The sequence below is a fragment of the Hippopotamus amphibius genome, chromosome 7 (genome assembly GCF_030028045.1).
Source record: "Hippopotamus amphibius kiboko isolate mHipAmp2 chromosome 7, mHipAmp2.hap2, whole genome shotgun sequence".
Lineage (NCBI taxonomy): Eukaryota > Metazoa > Chordata > Mammalia > Artiodactyla > Hippopotamidae > Hippopotamus > Hippopotamus amphibius.
Window position 1 is genome coordinate 84,273,116 of NC_080192.1, and position 15,985 is coordinate 84,289,100.

Here is a 15,985-nt window from a genome sequence, read left to right on the forward strand (position 1 = left end):
TGGGAACAGTGTAACAGATGAGGCAGATGTCATGGTAGCAGTGGCACCCTGTTCCGTGTGGCCACCCTTGCCTCTGTCCTTGCTGTTGGAGGAAATGGGGCATTTGAGCTGGAAACGGGGACGTGAGAAGAAACTTACCAGCACTGATATCTTAACTTCATGTCACAATTGTTTTATTTTAATAGGAGAGGAAAATCAGAGTAAATTTTCCATTTGAGTGAAATAGAGAAACAGTGAAAATAGTCGTTTTACCATCCTGACACTCTGAACACCCATCCCTGTGGATGGAGGTTGGAGAAGCTCCTGCCAGGTGCTGAGGTCACATCCACATGGCGACTCTGCCTGTGTGGTGGGGGTAGCATTTTTTTTTTTTTTAATTTAAAAAAAAATTTTTTTTTGGGGGGGGGTACACCGGGTTCAGTCATCTGTTTTTTTTTTTTTTTTGGGGGGGTACACCAGGTTCAATCAACTGTTTTTATACACATATCCCCATATTCCCTCCCTTCCTTGACGCCCCCCCTCGAGTCCCCCCCACCCTCCCTGCCCCAGTCCTCTAAGGCATCTTCCATCCTCGAGTTGGACTCCCTTTGTTATACAACAACTTCCCACTGACTATTTTACAGTTGGTAGTATATATAGAGCTACTCTCTCGCTTCGTCTCAGCTTCCCCTTCACCCCCCGCCCCCTCCCATACCTCGAGTTCTCCAGTCCATTCTCTGTATCTGCATCTTTATTCTTGTCACTGAGTTCATCAGTACCATTTTTAGATTCCGTAAGGGGGTAGCATTTAACAACACATTTCCTATGCCAGAGCCCATGTTACAGGCAATCGGTCAATACATTCAGCTTGGTTTTTAAAAACCACGTAGATGAAGATCTGTTGTATAGCACAGGGAACTCTACTCAGTACTCTGTAATGACCTGTATGGGAAAAGAATCTAAAATAGACTGGACATACATATATGCATAAGTGAGTCACTTTGCTGTACAGCAGAAAGTAACACAACATTGTAAATCAACTATACTCCAATAAAAATTAAAAAAAAAACCACGTAGATGAAACATTTGGTAGTGATGCATGTAATTCAATTGTTGCTATTTGAGATAATTTGAATTTTAAAAGTACCAGTTATTAAAATTTGCTTTTTTAACTTTGTCAACCATGCTCAGGCTTACATCCAGGCTCTCAGTGTTCGAGCTCTTGGAAACAGCTGCTGTTTCTTGGTCTGTTACCTCTAAGCAGGTGATTTATCTTGGGCAGGGTGTTACGTCAAGGGTGGAATTTGTTCTGGCTGAAATTGTGGCGTTAGCTGGGTTGATGGACTTGACTCTTCTGTGCAGGACACAGGAGTGGTCAGCTCAGCAGCAGATGAGCTGCGTGTGGTTTGGCATCTAACACACTGTCAGATACACTCAGCCGGGGTCCTGGATCCTGCCTGCTCTGGTCCACATGTTTGTGCACCCCACCAAATCCTAACCCCAATGTGATGGTTGGGAGGCGATGAGGTCGGGGGGTGACAGTCTTGAAAATGGGACCCACAGAGCCACTGCCCCTCCACCGATTGAGGGCTCAGCGAGGGGGTGCTGGCCAGGACCCAGAGGGGTGGGAGCAGAGTCCTCACCCCACAGCAGCCATGCTGGCCCGGTGGCCTCAGGCTGCCAGCCCCCAGGACCATGAGACTGAATTTCTGTGGTTTATAAGCCACCTGGTATTTTGTTACAGTGGCCCTAAGGGACTGAGCCACTGCCCACCAGACGAGGAGAAAATGGCCAGAGCTCCTGAAACACAAGCCTCTCCACTCTGGATAGACATCAGGGGTCCCAGGTCTGCCGTGGTGAGGAGGAGACCTGATCAGACAATGGAAACTCTCAGGAAGAATCTTTGGGAACCCGGGGCCCAGGAAACCACCTCACAGGCCCACTGTTCAGACAAATCTGGCTTTGGGGTATTTTATAAAACAGCCTCCCACCTGTTTTGAGGGCTGTTTTGCTGCGCTGTACGGGCCATAGTGATTTCAGTCAAGGGAGTTCAGATAAATGTTTTTCTCATGGATACAATCACAATCTAAAAGGATTGTTTGCATTTCTGAGAATGACATTATTAAGTGCCAAAAATGGTTTAAAAGTAACAAAATGCCTAGATACAAAAATTGAGCAATGGTGTTTACTTGGCCTCAGATAACCCCTTGTCATCTTGGAGAAATCATATGCATCTGTGAGCACCACTCTGCATGGCTGGATGGGGACGTCAGGGACCAGCCAACTGGCCTGTGCAGCCCACTGGTTGCGTGGTGCCCCAACAGGTTGGTGCCGCGTGGTTATGGGTCCGCAATTGGCTTCAGGGTTGGGGGAGAAATGCTTGCCACCTGCGCGAATGGTGGAGGGAACACGTGCGTCCCTGGTGGCTCTGGCCACACATGGACTCACCTGTGTGCTAAGTAAGCACCTTTTACGTACCCGTTAGGGTCTGTAGAACTGTGAACATGGAAAAGCTCCAGGTCCGGTTGGGGGTGGTGGTTACATGAATCTACCTGTGGGACAAGGTGACACAGACCTGTCACATCGCACTGATGTCAGAGTCCTGGTTTTACGTAAGATGTTGTCATTGGGAAGCTGTGTAAAGGGTGCAAAGATCTTCTCTATACAATCTTTGTAACTTCCTGTGATTATAATTATTTCAAAATAAAAAGTTTAAAATGTGATACGGGTCTTTCACATGATCCTTAATTCCTTGACAGATGAGAGACTTCAGGTGTCGTGTGCTCAGGAACCATCATCTTCTCCACGGTCCTGCTTTTCTGTCTGGTGGAGATGGGACTAGTTGTTACTGAGGAAATGAAATAATTGGTTATGTTTTTAGATGTCTGACAGGCAGCTGAGTTTTATGGTTTTCCAGGACAGGGAGGTGGATGATTGGCCCGTTTCACTCACCAATAAGTACCTGTCACATGCCTGTGTGTCTGTGTGTGTGTCAGTGTGTTTCTGTGTGTCAGTGTCTGTGTGTGTGTCTGTGTGTATCAGTGTGTGTCAGTGTGTCTGTATGTGTCAGTGTATCTGTGTGTGTCTGTGTGTCTCACCACACCAGCTGTCTCCTTCCCTCTCCATTCCACATGGTCACTGTAAACAAAGATTTTGTTTTAACCATGAGGCAGTTTCTTTCGTGTTGAAAGACTGTGAGCCTCTTGCCCCATCCCCCGCAGGCTGCAGGCCAGGGCCGTTCTGACCTGTACTCTGAGATCCTTAGACTTCAGAATGGGGAGAGCAGATCTCATTTTATGCTTCTAGTCTGTTTTGTACCCACTACCCAGCCTTTCTGGTTAACCTGTTTGCTCCCCACCGATTATGTGTAACTTTTCTCACAGAGAATTAACAGCTCAGCTCTGGGATCAGACTACCTGGACTTAAATCTTGACTCTACCACCTACTTACTGGTTATCCAGCTTCTTTGTGCCCCTGTTTCCCCACCTGTACCTCCTGGGGACATGGCACTGAGCACTCAGGAACACCGTTTACAGTTCTGACCATCACTCTGTGGCTGTCTCAGACGTGTTTTGTTTGTTTGCTGATGATTTCGTGGCCCTTCTTTCCCTCATGTGACCTGCTCTGTCAGTCAGAGTGCCTTTCACCTGCTCCCTAGATTTTCTTTTTGATTGATTAAAACTGTAAATATAATTTCAACATTTTATGTAACCATGTAGGTTTAATTTTTTTTTTAATTTTTAAAAAATTACCTAATTTTCTTCTTTTTTAAATTGAGGTATAGTTGATGTACAATATTGCTTGTTACAGGTGTATAATATAGTGATTCATAATTTTTAAAGGTTATACTCCGTTTATAGTTATTGGGAAATATTGGCTGTATTCCCTGTGCTGTGCAGTAGATCCTTGTAGCTTATTTGTTTTATACACAGTAGTTTGCACCTCTTAACCCCCTCTACCTGCCTCTTTCCTCCCCTCTTCCCTCTCCCCACTGGAAGCCCCTAGTCTGTTCTCTGTATCTGTGAGTCTGCTTTTTGCTATGTTCACTAGTTTGTCATATTTGTTAGGTTCCCACCTACTCCCTTTGGTTCCGGTGGGAGGCACATGGGTGCCAGAGGTGGGGCTGGAAAGACTGGGCCCCTTTTACTGCCCAGGGCAGTGCGGCCTCAGCACTTCAGTGCTGACTGGTGCATTGGAGCTGGCAGTGGTGTGGAAGGAGCACAGCGAGCCTGCCGAGAGCATCCTGTATCCTTCACCCTTCGTCATTTATCCGTGATAAAGACCCAGAAGGACTGGCTGCCTCGCTTACAGGCTCGGCTGGGGCCAAACAGAAGTTGTAACTGGACGCCGGCTCTTCCCCCTCGCGGAGCCTGGGACTGAGCTGCCACTGCTCCAGAGTCCCAGAGTCTCGGAGCACAGTTCCTGCCCGCGCCCCCGGCGCGGCTATTCCTTCTCCCGGGAGGGCTGCCGCACAGCCGGTCTGTCCTCCGGTCCGTGTGTGCGGGGGTGGGGGTGGGGGGTTCCTGGAGCCTCCAGACCCTCAGCAAGTCTACCCCATCGCGGGCACGAGCGCCCTGCCCGGTGCTCTTAATGTGAAGGGGCCGGCAGGACCCTGGAGCCGCTGACGTGTGGGAGCGGGGAGGGGAGTGACCAGGGGGGAGTGACCAGGGGAGCCGCCCGTGTGTCCTCCCTCGTTGCTCCAGTCCCCCACTCTGCTCCCGCGATGGCGCTCCCAGGCGCGCGCCCCACCGTCATCCCGGAGGGCCAGGAGGTCCCCCCGGCTGCCTGTAACGGGGAGCACCGGGCCCCCGGCGGCCAGGACGAGAGGGCGGTGTCCAGGCTGCAGCGTAGGCACAGCGACGTCAGGGTCTACAAGGAGTTTTGTGATTTCTACGCCAAATTGTGAGTAGTCCCCTCCTGCCCTCCCTCCCTCCTGGGGCTCGAGTTCACTGCCTTGGGGGTTGACACCCTCCCCCACCTCCAGCGAGGAGGTCGGGGAGGTGGGGTGCACCTTCCAGGATGAAAAGAAGAAAAGCGCTGGCTTCAGGCAGGAGTAGCGTTCTCAGCGGCCCCAACACAGCCCTGTGGTCTCCCTGTCCCGAGCGGAGGAGAATCTACTGGCCTGATTCTGTGTTTCCACAGTCCATCTCCTGTGCTTTTGCAACAAATGTTGCTTCTCTTTAGTGAGGAGCTCTGTTTAAGACTAATTGGGCAATTATAATTACACGGGAACCAAAATGCTTGGTAAACTCTCAAGGTGCTTTTAGGGTTTACATTTCTGCACTTTAATGCTAGAGTATATGTTTCTCACGCCTTGGTAAACGAGGCACAGGCACTTTCTGAATAACGGAAAGCTCGGTGATGTCAGGTTTTCTGTGTGTGGCTGATTGTGGAAGCGGCTCGGCCAGAACAGTTATGACTGGACAGTTAGTTATAAAGACTGTTATGCTCCCTGAGGTGTACGTTTCCTGACATGGAAACCCTTTTCTGAAAAATTAGCCTATTAATTATAACTAATCAAATGACAGCTCTCTCATCCCTGATTTTTAAAAAGTAGCTTCTGTCATCTGTATTAACTGTGACAGTCGCTGTGAAAAGAATGCACAGGTCAATGCGTTCATTAGTTTACCGCCCGGGGGATGTTGAACATGGGGGGATGTTGGACGTGGGGCGCTGTGGGTCAGGGGGTGTATGGGAAACTCTGTATCTTCCACTCAATTTTACTGTAAACCTTAAACTGCTCCAAAAACAGCCTATTTTAAAAAAAAAAAAAAAGTGCCAGAGGGTAAAAGACAAGAGAGGAAGGGAAATGTAAACAGTTGAGTAGGTTGGTGAGATTATTGGTTGGTTGGTTTGTTTTTCGTGAAAGTTTCTGCTAATGTTCTGTTTCCTTTTTTTCCTGCTTGTTATTAAAATGGATACCTCTTCAAAAATACATATTACTTTATCTCTAAAACTAGTCTATTTTTCCTGTGTGTGTGTGAACTTGTTTTTATAATGTGTATGCCTATTTTCTAACTATTTGAGTATTTGAACTTGAATGTAAATGGTCTATAGTGTAATGAGTATAAATAGGTCAGTGATAAACATTTTGATCTTAGGACCCATTTACGTTCTTAAAAAATATTGAGGTCTCCAAATAGCTTTTGTTCTATCAGCATTTACTGTATTAGAAAATAAAACTGAAAAAAAATTTAAGTACTTATTAGTTCATTTAAAATAAGCTCATTGCATATTACTGTTAATAAATATTAATATTAATTAAGTTTTTATGAAAAATGTTTCCAAAATGACAAAAGCTTGATGGGAAGAGTGGTATTGTATTACATGTTTGCAAATCACGTTAATGTCTGTCTTGATAAAACCGTTTCATCTGCATTCATCCTTCTGTAATATGTTGTTTTACATGAAGTTTATAAAGAAAATGTGGCCTCCCACAGAGATGTGGCAAAAGGGAGGACCTTTCTACCCTGAGAGAGTCACCGATCTAGGAAGTCATGAGTCAGGACATTCCAGGATTTCTTCTTTTGTAGTTCTCTTCGGGTTCTACTGAAATCATTGAGAATTTGGTGACTATTTTGAGAGGGTTTTAAATTAATGATAATGCTTTATATTTGAGTAGCATCTTCTGGTTTCCAAAGTGGTTTTATATACTTTTTCTTATTTCATCCTCAAAACAGTACCAGGCCTACGGGGGCAGCTGTGGGCTGACCACACTTCACTGAGGGATGCTTGTGCATTTTGGTCCCCCCTTTGGGGAAGGGGGTACAAGCCTTCCCAGAGCTTTGCTAAAACTGCCACCGTTCATCTGGCTTATGGCAAAGCCAGGTGACGAAAGGAGTTGATGAATTTTTCTCCCTGATCCACAGTGATTTTGCAATGACAAAGTAGAAAATTTGATTTAGTATGAGACTCAGGTCAGGTTTGCCAAGCAATGAGGCTGCCTCCCTTCCTTCCTTTCTGGTGACGTCTTAATTGAGTTTTGCTTGGCATGGGGCTGTGAACATGGTACTTCTGCATGGAGCATGATACTGCTCCGTGAGGCCTTTGGGGGAAGAGGGAGGGTTCACTTTCCGTTGGGGTGAGGGGGGAGTGAAGCATGCTCTGTGCACCCTTGCTGAGGAAGTAGCGAGACATGGGCTGTGAGAGATGTGGGCTGTGATGGGGGTCAAGGCAGGCAGTCTGCCTGCCAATGGATGACCCCTCTGCCCTGCACCTGTTTCACAGGCTGGGGAGGATGTTGGCAGTAAGTTCTTGAGGTGGGCTGATTGGGTATCTAGGCAGGCAGAAGCTGCCCCGGGACCGGACACGTAGCAGAGCATGTGCTCTGAGTGGGCGTCTGAATATCTGAAAATAAACTTGCAAATCACGAAGCTGGCTGGACCAGCACCTCTTCTGCTGGGGGCCTTCCCACCTGGAGGCCTTTCAGAGACCAAACAGTTCTTGTTGTGAAATCCAGAGTAAGCAGTGATCTGATGACGAGCTTGATGGGATGCTTTTCCTCCAGGCTGCACAAGGGTAGGGTAGAACATGGGCCTTTACTGAAAGCACCCGAGTGTTCCAGAGTCCAGGGGAAGCCCAGCTGGAGAGTCACCAGCCGGGGTCTTGTTGTGGTTCCTCTCATGTCCTCTCGAGTGTTTGATGTGACACGGTCATCTGGTTGTGACTCATGGGCGGGGGACCTAGACTCTGGGCCTGTGTCTCCTATGAACTGCATAGCTTTTTGAGGTTGGGCTCCTTCATCTCTAAACCTGCACTTCACTGTCTGTAAAAAGATCTTCATAGCTGAAAATTCTCTGGTTTTAAGATACATTTTGTAATGGTAATGTTCAGCATTCATCTTCCCAATTAGATTATAGGACTAAGGCGTTTGGCGGGTTTGAGAACTCCTGAAGCTGCTTTTGGCAGGACCTCACTTGGGCAGGGGTGGGGGATGGGTAGACGTTAATGAAGCCACTTGTCTCAGGCTGTTGGCTCAGCCCTTTGAGGCGCTCAGCCCTTTGAGGTGGCTTTTGACGCCCCCCTGCATCCCTGGCTCGCAGGTGGTGGGGGTGCACTCCTGGGCACTTGGCAGGAGGGATGTAGGAATGTCAGTGGACCAGATGGTCTGCACCCCAGATGCTGGATGGGGAGGTGAGCTTGAGACCTTGGCTCACAAGTGGGAAACGGGCTTTATGGACAAAATACAACTGTTGTGACCTCAGACCGAGCTCTCAGGAAGGCCCGCTATCCATGATCCATGTCCTTTGTGTGTTGTAGCAACATGGCCAACGCCCTGGCCAATGCCAGCTGTGAGCGCTGCCGGGGCGGCTTTGCACCCGCCGAGAAGATCGTCAACAGCAATGGCGAGCTGTACCACGAGCAGTGCTTCGTGTGCGCCCAGTGCTTCCAGCAGTTCCCTGAGGGCCTCTTCTACGAGGTGGGTACAGGCAGCAGCCACAGGCAGTGGACGGGGGTAGGGGTGGGCTGTCAGCGATGCTGGGTGGGAGGGCGCCCCACAGACCAGGCTCCCGTCCCTGGGGCTCACCCGTCAGCCCTGCAGGTCCCCCCCCACCCCCCAGCACTGTCTGCCTCCTCTTGCCCCATGACTCCCAGCACCTGCGTCCTAAAGTGTCTCATTTGCCTGGGAGGGGGCACCCTGTCCGTCCGTATCTAGCTCTTCTCCGTGTCTCCTCTTCTTCTCCAAACACTTGTTCTTCCTGATCCTGGGGTGTCACCACGTGGTCTGCGCTTGCTTGTGTTTATTCTGACCAATCTGGGAACCTCCTTCTCATGTCTACTTTGGGGCTGGTCTAGGGGTGGCCGTGAGCTGTGAATGAGGATGACAGTGGGGGTGTGGGGTGTGTGTGTGTGATCACCTCCTTACATATCTGTGTGTGTCTCTATGTGATAATTTGTGTATGTAGAGTTATGTGATACCTAGAGATGGCAGCTGTTTGATTTCTCCTTCTGCTGAGCAGACTTTAAACTTTTCCTGTTTTACAGGCCATTCCTGAGGAAGGAAAGGTGGTTTTTAAAGGTCATTAGTAAGTCAGTTGTTGACCAATTCAACAGCATTTTCCCATAGAACCAGTGCCCTGGGAGGGAGGCTCCCGGCCAGCCTGAGGAAGTCACGGGACTGCAGTGCAGAGCAGTGTGTGTACTGGGACACGACTCAGGGACACTGTGTTATTCATTCAAACACATTTTTTCAGCTCCTACTGTGTCCCAGAAACATGTGTTTCCTACAACAAAAACCCTCACAATCAGAACAGGAGTCTCCCTTTCTGTCAAGGGTGATGGCTTTTGGCTGGGAATGGCAGGGGGTGGTTTGGGGACCTGAGCAGAAGAGGGGGCCCAGTGACTCACATCCGGAGGGAAGGGGCCGCCCTGAGTGATGAGGAGGGTTAGGGGAGCAGGAGGAGAAGAGGGTGGGGTGCGGGTCTAGGGTCTCACGAGGCTCTCCTCTGTCCCTAAGCCAGCACAGGGGAGGCTGCGGCTGTGACAAGGCAGTCAGACCAAAAGCACATTTACGGGGGTCCAAGGAACCTGCCACTGAGGAGACATTGGTCTCCACACCGTGTAAAGCCCTTAATCTGCCTTTTCTTCCTTGAGGCCCAGAGAGGCTGAAATGTCCTTGCTAACAGCAGATGAGTGACACAGTTTGGATTAGAAGCTAGTATGGTCCTCTGATATCTGACACGGTGTTCTTTCCCTGACATACTCTCTCAGATCTAAGATTTTTATTGAAATGGGTAATTATGACAAAGGCCTTAGGAGAGATTCCAGAGGAGCAAGAGAGAAGAAAGGCAGACTCTGTTTTCCAAACAGTTTTCTTATTTCCAGGGCCCGTTGTTCCCTCTCTGTTGCTTTCTTTTTCCCATACTGTGCGTCTGCTGGCCACGTGGTGCAGCAGGACTGGATGGTGAGTGTGAACCAGGCGGCACTTGCAGCACCCGTCGGTCAGCCAGCCCCAGACATGCTCCAAGCAGGGGTCCCCGTCCTTGCACTCCTGGCCCTTTGAGCTGGATGACACTTTGCTGTAGGGCGTCCCGTGTATTGCAAGGTGTTAGAAACGTCCCTAGTCTCTCCCCTCTACATACCTAGTTGCGACCACCAAAGATACCTGCGCACATTGCCGGGTATCCCCTGGAGCACAGTCACCCTCGGCCAAGACCTGCTGCACTAACACCCCTTCCTGTAGGTGATGAACTTCGCTGTGCTAACAGCATGTTGGTTCTAAGTGGGCTTGTTCCCCAGTCTGTGTACGCAGTGCCCTGCACAGAACAAGAAAGTATTTCTAGAAAGAACTCACTTAAGAAAGACCCTAAATAATAAAGGAACGCATTACAACTCTATAGCAAGATATATATATGTTTCATAATATATATGTGTATCAAATCATCACACTGCACACTTTAAACTTACACAATGTTATATGTCAATTACATCTCAATAAACCTGGAAAAAATCCATTAAAAAAAGAAAAAAGGCCCTAAAGAAAGCATATACCTTCTTGTGTACATTGGCACAGGGAGCTAAGTATAGGCAGACCTTGGATAGCGTCGGTTTGGGTCCAGACTACCCAATAAAGCAAGTATTGCAATAAAGTGAGTCAGACGAACTTTTTGGTTTCCCACAACATAGAAAAGTTACGTTTACACTATATGTAGTTTATTAAGTTGCAGTAGCATTATGGCTAAAAAACAATGTACACACCTTAATTAAAACTTATGCTGTTGGGGGACTTGCCTTGTAGTCCAGTGGCTAAGATTCCACGCTCCCAATGCAGGGGGCCTGGGTTCAATCCATAGTCAGGAGCTAGATCCCGCATGGCACAACTAAGAGTATGCATGCTGCAACTAAAAGATTCCGCATACCGCAGTGAAGATCCCACATGCCACAACTAAGACCCGGCACAGCTAAATAAATAAATAAATAAATACTTAAAATAAAATAAAATACTCAAATATCTTTTTTAAAAATGCTGTTGGAAAAAATGGTGCTGACAGGCTTGTGGGAAGCAGGATTGCCACAAACCTTCAATGTGTAGAAAACACGCTATCTGCAAAGTGCAATAAATGAGATGTGCTTGTACACCATCCTTGGACAGCTTATCACTCAGCTGTAACAAAAACGTTGTCCTCCTTTACCAGAAGCCAAGACACACTTCCTGTGTAGTAACTAGAACTGGCTCCCCAAACTGAAATTCAGTTTTCTCTTTTCAAATATTCTACTTCTGCATTTATCTATATCGGAAGACAGTGATCAAGTGAGAAGAAAACTGCGTGCATTTCATCATGTTTATTTTGGCGTTGCAGTTAAATCTTCATGAGCTGTCAGTATCTCCCATCATTCTCAAGTACACGTGGAGAAGTGTTTGTAAAATGGCCAAGTCACGGGCGATTGATTACATGCCACTTCCGGGGGGAAACACCTATTCGGCCAGCCCCTAACACTGTGTAGCCACCACACTGCTTCCTAAATCTCACTTTGTAACATCAGGGATTTCCTCCAGTAAAAGGCTTATCTTAATTTTTCCCCAAAGGAAATGCTTTGTGAAATAAAGTGGAACCAGCTGTTCCAGAGTGACATGATTCCAGAAAAGTTCCCCACAGGATGGAGCAGCCTGGGCAAGGGGGTGGCCAGGCAGCTGCCCAGCTGGGCTCAGGACATGCTTGGGGCTTCTTTCTCCTTAGTGTGAATCCCCCTAATGTGACATCTGCCCGCCTCCCCCCCCCCACCCCAATCACAAATACATAACAGGAAAGACCAGTTTGTGGTGAGTGATTTAGTGGTAAGACTCTACAAAGAGGTTTCTTCCCTCATTTCCTCTAATAAGGAATTGTGATTCCTTAGGAAGCTGGACCCCAAGGGCAAGGCTGGTGGGGAGGACACCTGGGAAGACTTCCCACATGTGCACGGGGCTTCGAGTGAGACCATCAGCACAGTTTCTAATTCTGAGCTCTCTTTACAGCAGCACAATTTTTTTCCCCCAAGGAGAATCTTCACGGAACGCCAGACCAAACTTAGAACCCTTAAAAGCAGGGCTGTGCTTGGCCAGGGTTCCCTCCCTGCCCTGGCGGGTCCCAGGCTTCGTCAGCATTTTGTTAAATGCTACGAATTTGGAGCACGATTTTTCTTACTCTACAGGCTTGTTCTATGGTAAACCAGTTCCGGGTTGTACCTAGAAAGGCAGTATTCATGGAAGTTTGATTCTTCCAACTTGATGCGTTCTGATTTTTCGTTTCACATCATGGAGTTTTACTTTGGATCAGCTTCCGGCCTTTCTCTTGGGCTCAGAAATCAAGCCATAGTGTGTCTGATCATTTCTATACGCTTAGAAAAGAAGCAAAAGAAACTCTCCCTTTGCAGGAGTCTTCATTTGGGGGAGCACACCCTGGGCGTGCAGGGGGGTTGCCATAGGGATGGCTTCAAGGGCCCATTTCTGAACCCTCAGATTCTGGTCTCAGGGAGTCTTGTCCTAAAATGCATTTGCCTGATGATACTTTTGTATTCCCAGTAGTGCTTACTCCTCCCCCTTGACGAAAGGAAGGGATCTGAAATCTTACTCTGACAAATTGCTCTAGGACACCAATCAGAAGAGATTTGTGGGGTCTCTAAACTCACAAGGCTTCCCATCTTTCCCGGCCTTACGTATTCTCTTAAGGAGCCAGCCCGGCTTAGGAGATGTGTTGGGTGTTCTGTATGCAGATAGATGGCAGGTTTGGGAATGTGGGGAGTCGGGGAGACAATAAACAGCATATATTTAGAGTGTACAATTTGGTATCCCACTCTCCCAATTCATTCCCCCGCAACCCTCCCCACTTTCCCCACTTGGTGTCCATATGTTTGTTCTCTACATCTGTGTCTCTATTTCTGCCTTGCATTTCCTCTTTCATAGTTGTTAGCATTTGCCTTATGTATTGAGGTGCTCCTATATTGGGTGCATATATATTTATAATTGTTATCTCCTCTTCTTGGATTGATCTTTTGATCTTTATATAATGTCCTTTCTTGTCTCTTGTAACATTTTTTATTTTAAAGTCTATTTTATCTGATGTGACTATTGCTACTCAAGCTTTCTTTTGATTTTCATTTGCATGGAATATCTTTTTCCATCCCCTCACTTTCAGTCTGTATGTGTCTCTAGGTCTGAAGTGGGTCTTTTGTAGACAGCATATATATGGGTCTTGCTGTTGTATCCATTCAGCCAGGCTGTGTCTTTTGGTTGGTGCATTTAGTCCATTTACATTCAAGGTAATTATCGATATGTATGTTCCTATTACCATTTTCTTTATTGTTTTGTTTTTGTTTCTGTAGGTCCTTTACTTCTCTTATGTTTCCTGCTTAGAGAAGTTCCTTTAGCATTTGTTGTAGGGCTGGTTTGGTGGTGCTGAATTCTCTTAGCTGTTGCTTGTCTGTAAAGCTTTCGATTTCTCCATCGAATCTGAATGAGATCCTGGCTGGGTAGAGTATTCTTGGTTGTAGGTTCTTCCCTTTTATCACTTGAAATATATCATGCCACTCCCTTCTGGCTTGCAGTTTCTGCTGAGAAATCAGCTGTTAACCTGATGGGAGTTCCCTTGTATGTTATTTGTCATTTTTCCCTTGTTGCTTTTAAGAACTTTTCTCTGTCTTTAATTTTTGTCAGTTTGACTACTATATGTCTTGGCGTGTTTCTCCTTGGGTTTATCCTGCCTGGGACTCTGCACTTCCTGGACTTGGGTAGCTATTTCCTTTCCCATGTTAGGGAATTTTTCAACTATAATCTCGGCCAGTATTTTCTCAGGTCCTTTCTCTCTCTCTTCTCCTTCTGGGACCCCTATAATGCAAATGTTGGTGCGTTTAACATTGTCCTAGAGGTCTCTTAGGCTGTCTTCAGTTCTTTTCATTCTCTTATCTTTATTCTTTTCCACATCAGTGATTATCACCATTCTGTCTTCCAGGTCACTTATTCGCCCTTCTGCCTCAGTTAATCTGCTACTGGTTCCTTCTAGTGTATTTTTCATTTCAGTTATTGTGTTGCATATCTCTGTTTGTTTGCTCTTTAATTCTTCTAGGTCTTTGGTAAACTTTTCAATCTTTGCATCCAGTCTTTTTTCAAAGTCCTGGATCATCTTCACCATCATTATTCTGAATTCTTTTTCTGGAAGGGTGCCTATCTCCTCTTCCTTTAGTTGTTTTTCTGTGGTTTTATCCTGTCCCTTCATCTGGTACAAAGTCCTCTGCTTTTTCATTTTCTCTCTCTTTTTGTGGCTGTGGTTTTCAGTTCCACAAGACAAAATACTGCTGATACTGCTTAATGCTGCTGTCTGCCCTCTTGTGGAGGAAGCTATCTAGAAGGCTCCCGGGTGCTTCCTGATGGGAGGGACTGATGGTGGGTAGGGCTGGGTGGGCAGAGCTCAGTAAGACTTTAATCCGATTTGTTGGGCGGAGCTCAGTAAAACTTTAATCTACTTGTCTGCCAATGGGTGGGGCTGTGTTCCCACCCTGTTGGTTGTTTGGCCTGAGGCCACCTAGTGCTGGAGCCCACAGGCTCTTTGGTGGGGCTAATGGTGGACTCTGGGAGGGCTCACGCCAATGAACACTTCCCAGAACTCGTGTCGCCAGTGCCCCGTCTCCTCGGTGAGCCACAGCTGCCCCCCACCTCTGCAGGCAACCCTCCAACACCAGCAGGCAGGTCTGGTTCAGTCTCCTATGGGGTCACTGCTCCTTCCCCTGGGTCCTAGTGAGCACACTTTTTTGTGTGCCCTCCAAGAGTGGAGTCTCTGTTTCCCCCAGTCCTGTGGAGGTCCTGCAATCAAATCCCGCTGGCTTTCAAAGTCTGATTCTCTGGGGATTCCTCCTCCCATTGCTGGACTCCCAGGTTGGGAAGCCTGACGTGGGGCTCAGAACCCTCACTTTAGTGGGTGGACTTCTTTAGTATAACTGTTCTCCAGTTTGCGAGTCACCCACCCAGCATTTATGGGATTTGATTTTAACACGATTGCACCCCTCCTACCGTCTCATTGTGGCTTCTCCTTTGTCTCTGGATGTGGGGTGTCTTTTTTGGTGAGTTCCAGTGTCTTTCTGTCAGTGATTGTTCAGCAGTTAGTTGTAATTCCAGTGCTCTTGCAAGAGGGAGTGAGTGCACGTCCTCCTACTCCGCCATTTGATCCTCAATCTAGGGCCTTTACTTTAGAAAGTAAAACAAATTTTAAGGTTTCACGATACATTTTAATTGCAGAGAAATATGCTAGGATGATCAGTTGAAGACTTTAGTGGAAAAAGTGTCATTGTAGCATAAAACTTTTGGGGGGGATGAAAGGAAACAGTTCAAGGAGAAAAATGAAGGATAAATTTTCCACCTGTAGGAAAAGAATATTTTTTAAAATGGGTTTTGGCCGCATTTAAAAATGTTTACATTTACAATATGCTAGCGTATTTACTGTTTGTAAATACATATTTTTTTAACGTGGGGAGAGGTTTGTACGTCTGTGCACATTTTCTGGGGAGAGGGGTCTGTGGCTTTTGTCTGATCCCTCCAGGTGGAGTTTGAGTCGAGACTCAGTGAAGGGGAGGGGGCGGGGTGGGGGGAGGCTCGCCGTTCTCTGTAGGCAGAGGATCAGTTCTGGTTTCTGTTGGTCGGGGGTGTCTTTCCTGTATCCACACATAGGTGCGTGGAAGGTACAAAAGTATGTCTGCTTTTACAAATCTCAGGAGGATTATACATTCTGGGGCAGAGCTCTAGTTCCTATACATCCTATAGACGTATAGGAAACCTCTTTCCTGTATGTCTCCACAGAATAATTCCATTCATCCTTTGATTGTTTCCTATTTACAAGTTGATGATGCTTTCTGTTTCAGTTTGAAGGAAGGAAGTACTGTGAACATGACTTTCAGATGCTCTTTGCTCCTTGCTGTCATCAGTGTGGTAAGTTTCACTGCCAAATGCACGTTTCCTTCAGAACGACTTCATAATATGTGCTCTGTATGAAGGAAAGCATGCAGGTGCTTTGACAGCCCTCTTCCCAGTCAGTGAGGT

General features: G+C 47.1%; 1 protein-coding gene across 9 annotated transcripts in view; it reads left to right on the top strand.

Moving 5' to 3' along the window:
- LIMS1 (LIM zinc finger domain containing 1) overlaps window positions 1-15,985 on the top strand; it is a 98,619-nt gene that overhangs the window by 72,449 nt on the left and 10,185 nt on the right. For 7 of the 9 annotated variants that reach the window (XM_057743572.1, XM_057743571.1, XM_057743573.1 and 4 more), the window contains 2 exons: window positions 8,239-8,398; window positions 15,808-15,874. In XM_057743572.1, the coding sequence (XP_057599555.1) occupies window positions 8,239-8,398; window positions 15,808-15,874 (227 nt within the window). Of the gene's footprint in view, window positions 1-4,702; window positions 4,882-8,238; window positions 8,399-15,807; window positions 15,875-15,985 lie in introns of those variants that run through there. The other 2 variants (XM_057743568.1, XM_057743567.1) reach the window with 1 other exon arrangement.